Genomic DNA, 5263 nt, shown 5'->3' on the forward strand with positions numbered 1-5263 from the left:
TGTAGATTCTAAAAAAATTTAATGGATAGTTTAATAAAATGGACTTTCACAATCTATCAAAAGCTGAGAAAAACCAGCTTCTCAGATTATCACAATCCAACCAGCAGATTTTAAAAAGCTATAACCAAAAGCTGCCTGTTTGTTTCAGCTTCGGATTATAAAAGCTGAAAGCCAGAATCCGAAGCTGAAACAAACAGGGCCTAATACCCAGCAGCAGCAGCCGCCCGCATCACAAACAGTGGATAGTAGCAGCTGGTTTTGTGGACTTGCTAATACCCGCGTATCACCAAGTTTTGCCAGTCCGCTTAATCCTGTTAGACAGTGCAGATGTGGGGGCGGACGGGTGATCAGTCTATGTTAGAATCTGTTTGGGAGAGTTTTTTTTATTTAAATTTTTTTAGTGTGATTATTTGGAGAAAGTGATTCTTAGAATAAATTATATGAAGAAAATGATTCTGTACAGGAAGTGAATTAGGAGAAGTTGTTTTTTACTCTCTGCTTCTAGTTCATTTCAGATAATCACTTCCACAGATTCCACTAAAAAAGCTAAAAACTACTGTTTGACAGAACTCCCTTAATTCCAGTCGAAAAACTGCTCTGTGAGCTCTACCAAATAAACTCTTAATCTTTACACACTAAACTCGCATATGTATTTAGAGGAAAATTCGAGGAAAATCGAGATGCAATATAATCCACGTATGTGGTTGCTTTACCGTACCAATGCTGCTTTAATTTGCTTACCACATTTTGTGAAAAGAAGAATCTAGATATATGATATATGAATCTAGATATATGATATATGAAACGGATTATTGATCAGATTCGTTTGACACCCCTAATATTCTTACCTGGTAAATTATATATCTCACTTTCTCCATGGCAACAATTTACTGGAGCTGACCCGGTAAATCAAAGTATTTCACCGAAAGTCCGGGCTGATCTCTCTATCTAGCTTTGGAGCAGTTGGTTTCTTTACTTGTAGTATGGTTCATCAGCAACGATGATCATTGTCATCATGAACCTTAAACCTTTAGTTAGTGGCAAGACCTTATCGTAAACACCATAATTATAGTTGTAGTACATCTACTTACACTACTATAAAAAGAATCATCCGGGTTATAGCCATAACTTATTATTATATGAACCGGCAGTGTCACATATTACTATATTGATAATAACTAATCATTAAAACCAGAGGACCATTTTAAGTACTTCTAGCAAAAAGACTGCTTTTTTTACGTGTTGTTAAACCATTTGAATATTTACCATTGATATCTTTCTGGTTATTGAGATTGAACCCAAAAATGTTGAGTAGGTTTGTACCTGGTTTCAAAATGTTGCGATTCTGCTATTTCTCATAAACGTTAAGTGAGATTGGTGGTTAAATTCTGCTATGTTTCAAAATTATATTTTTGTACCACATCATCATTTCATAAACGTGGCCCTTCAATTGTTTAAAGAAAAAACGTTGGCTCCAATATTTAGAATGTTTTATCACAATTTTTTTTGCCATGTGACTAACACATAATAAGAGATACATAAAATACGAAAATAAAATCAGTTGTTGCGTGATTAGTTGTACTCATACTTAATACTTTACTCTAGTCAGGTCCAGTTGACCAAAACTAATAATAGCGCAACTATGATTTGCTGCATTTTACCTACAAATTTGTTTGTGGTTGTGGTACATGAGAAATGTGGAATGACAGCACCAAATCCATGCCTATACCGCTCCAAATTTCTTTTTCAAATTTTGCTTCCTTTATTCTCTTGTCTTCACATGAAAAAAAAAAAACTTACACGCCTATGGCATGCATTGCCTAGCAAACTCGCCACAGTTAACATCCAAACAACTCACTAACCATTATCTCTGACCCCTAAGTGAACAAAATTAACGAAACTACTAAACATTAATCTCGGAGTGATGAGGGAGAAGATCTTATCCTGGTACTGGTACCTAGTATGTACAAAGCTATGTACATGCGCGACGTGTCGAGCAGCTGGTGTTCAGTGCGCGTCCCTGGCGGCGAGCCAACGGACGGCCACGGCCGCGCACTGGCCGCGGTGTGCGTGCCTCCAGTCAAGCGCCTGGCACGCGCGCGAACAGTAGGTTGCAGAGCCGCACACCGAGCACCGCCGGAACTCGTGCCGCCGCGTCTCCCGCCGCCCGCACCGCACGTGCGAGCACAGACGCAGGTCCGCGTCGTCGTCTTCTTGTGCCATCACTGCTGCCACAGAACACTTGCGGGTCAGTGCCCACCACTCCACCATGAACCGGCTGGCCGCGTCTTCCCAGGCGCAGTCGCCGCAGCCGGTGCCAGCGCCGCGGCAGTGCCACCAGAGGAGCTCTCGCTCCGCGGCGTGGAGCAGGAGGCGGCGCCCGGCCGTTGTGTCGCGGCGCATGCCGTAGCCGTCCTGGAGGCAGTGCCCGAGCTCGCGGAGCGCAGGGGCGTGGCCGAGCCAAGCGGCTCGCGCGCACAGAGCCGCGCCAGCGCGAAGGTCCTTGTCCACCTTGTCGCCACCGCTGCCGTTGAACTGCACCACGGCGAGCGCGAACAGAGCGGCGGCGTGCCCGCCCGCCGCCGCGCGCGCCAGCACCGCCGCCCCCGTCGCCCTGGCCCCGAGGCAGTAGAACCTCACCTTTACATCGTTAGCAGATGGCATCAAGAAACAGAGGAATCCAGTCAAAGAAGCAGAGCCGAACAGAGCAGGTTATCGTGAAGTTACCATGCCGAGGAAGTAGCAGGCGTGGAGGTTGCCGGCGGCGGCGCACCGCAGCAGGAACCTGTGCGCTGCCTCCGACCATCTGCTCGCGCGCACGGCCACGGCTGCCGCCGACGCCCGTGACAGCACCGCCGGGTGTGCCGCGAGCTCCCGGAACCTCCTGCAACTGCGCGCGCGCACACGAGGAACTCAGCACAAATAAGACGACACGTCACGACACGAAATCGAAGTGGAGGAACACGCAGAGCGCAGAACAGCTAGTTACGTTAGCGACGCCGCGGCGACGTCAGCGGGGCACGCGGCCCGCTTGGCGAGCCCGGCGAGAACGGCGATCACGAGGTCGTCTGGCAGGCGGTCGAACGCGTCGAGGCCACGATGGCCGACCACCAGCAGCCGCTTCGTCGGCTTCCCCATCGCGGCAGGCACCGTGCGCGCGCCGCGGTGCAGAGAGGGCCGGTGGTGACGGTTAGGCGAGGGTGCGGGAAGATTTATATACGCGCACGCACACCAGACGTGCACGTAGCTGTACGTGTGTTCCTCCGCGGGGGTAGGGATTTGCCCCTGCGGTTTCGGATTATGAGGATGAGGAGTTACGGCGGCGGCGGGAGGGGGCGTTTGACCGCCGCAGTCGGGGCGGCCGTTCGCCAACGAAACGCGCGGCTCGTCGATTGTTCCAATGTCCGTTCTGGTTGTTCGGCGCGCTCTCGAATTTCGACCGGTATACGCGGTGCGCCGCATGCGAACGTCAAGCCAGTACCTTATGCACGAGCACGGCTGCGCCACGCGGCCACCAGATGATGTGTACTCGCATGGTGTGCCAGCCTTCCATCAAGTCCAGCTGATTAGCCAAGTCCTTCATTGTCATTATCCCATTTAATTGGTAGCACACCTCTTTACACATCATTTCCTCAAGGGAAAGTCTATTTCTTGTCCCTTGATTCTTACCCTAGTTTAATTTCCATCACTCAACTTGAAAAGCATATACAACTCATCTATCAGCTATCAAAATCAGGTCACGTTGCTATAGAAGGCTCGTTTATAGCGGCTTTGGATGATGTGAAAGCCTTGTCACCAACTTGCTCCCACATATCAGCTCCTTCCCTCTGGCATACACAAACACACACAACTCTAAATGCTGTCCCATTTCAATGATGTGGCTACCACATGAGAAAAAAATCGGTGATGTGGCTGCCATGAAAACCATAAACATGGTAAAACCTGCTCTAGGATGTAACATGAACCGGTTGCTGGTGGGGGGAGGGGGGGGGTGAAGTTGTATCCTTTTTCGAGTTGAGGGATAAAAATTAAATCGAGTAAAGAGGTGAGAAACAAGAAATGAAATTATACCTTTCCTTAACCAACTATATATGTAGGCACCAGTGCTGACCCTGATCTTGTTTGAGTTTGGATTATTTTTACTCCCTCCTTTTCTTAATGAATTTATAACATTTTCAGCCAGACATATATTATTTTTACGAATTTTCTTTTAGGGTCAGGTAAAGTATATATTTTTATTATAAATGTATCTTTATACCTCCTAAAATTTGACATGGTTTTGCATATCAAATTTATCCTAGATTTACATACTACATGGCAGGGCAGAGAGAGAGGTGAGCATCTCAAGTTCTCAACTAAGGGCCCATTTAGATGCTACAAATTTACATACTAAAGTATTCAAATAACACAGTTTTACTTGTGTCTTCTATGAAATATTATAGCAACAATTTTTCACAGTTTCAATGAAAACTATGAATTGTTTGAAGATTACGGTATTTAGAACATTTTTCGTATAAATACTACTTTGTTGATAACCAATTAATCATAGGTTATTAAGGAAACCTAAACTAGCATAATCCATATGAGATAATCGATTGAGTATTAATGATCAGTTTTAAATAATGATTATATTATATGTTCTATTCTTTCAAATCATTGTCACTATGCCAAAGCACATGACATAATTACGCTCACTTTTCCTAGGTTGGCCATGGGTGAATTCTATGGTAGCAGCGGATTCTACCCGTGCAAACATATATGATTTAGTTATTGAGATGGATTTTGTTTTGATAACTGTTGGTTGTGAGCGGATGCTTTTCTTATCTTGCTCCTATTTGTCAGTGGGATTTTTTGCATAAGGAGGGAAGGAGTGGACAATAGAACTCAAATATTTGAAGTACCGATAGAACTTGTTGGAATATGTGTCGAATATGTGTACATGGTAGGTTACGGATAGACTTGAGTTGTAATTGGGTGGGACTAGGATTAGAGTTGTAGTGGAACTCTAATTCCGGGCCTTTAAATAGAAGGCACCACCGTTGTAACCATGGCAAGACGAAACAGTTGGGGAGGAGCGCCCGTAGTCATGCCCTGAGGATGTAGGCAACTTGGCCGAACCTCGTTAAAAAATATCGTGTCTTGTGCGTTGATCTTGTGCTTGGCTTGATGATCCTGGTGATACTTCCGCTAAATTCCTAACAAGTGGTACCAGAGCCATGAAGAAAGATCAAGGGAAGGCACGAAGATATGTTCCACACCGCGC

The 5263-nt window shown here is 45.8% G+C and overlaps 1 protein-coding gene across 1 annotated transcript; it reads right to left on the bottom strand.

Moving 5' to 3' along the window:
• Positions 1–1738: 1738 nt before the first annotated feature.
• LOC133886103 (F-box protein At1g67340-like) lies at positions 1739–3433 on the bottom strand. The gene is made up of 3 exons (XM_062325832.1): positions 2990–3433; positions 2728–2890; positions 1739–2640 (listed from the first exon to the last, which is right to left on the bottom strand). The coding sequence occupies exons 1-3, from the start codon at positions 3136–3138 to the stop codon at positions 2008–2010; spliced, it is 945 nt and encodes a 314-aa protein (XP_062181816.1). The 5' UTR covers positions 3139–3433; the 3' UTR covers positions 1739–2007.
• Between the last annotated feature and the right edge of the window lie 1830 nt (positions 3434–5263).

Source organism: Phragmites australis, chromosome 12 (assembly GCF_958298935.1).
Source record: "Phragmites australis chromosome 12, lpPhrAust1.1, whole genome shotgun sequence".
Lineage (NCBI taxonomy): Eukaryota > Viridiplantae > Streptophyta > Magnoliopsida > Poales > Poaceae > Phragmites > Phragmites australis.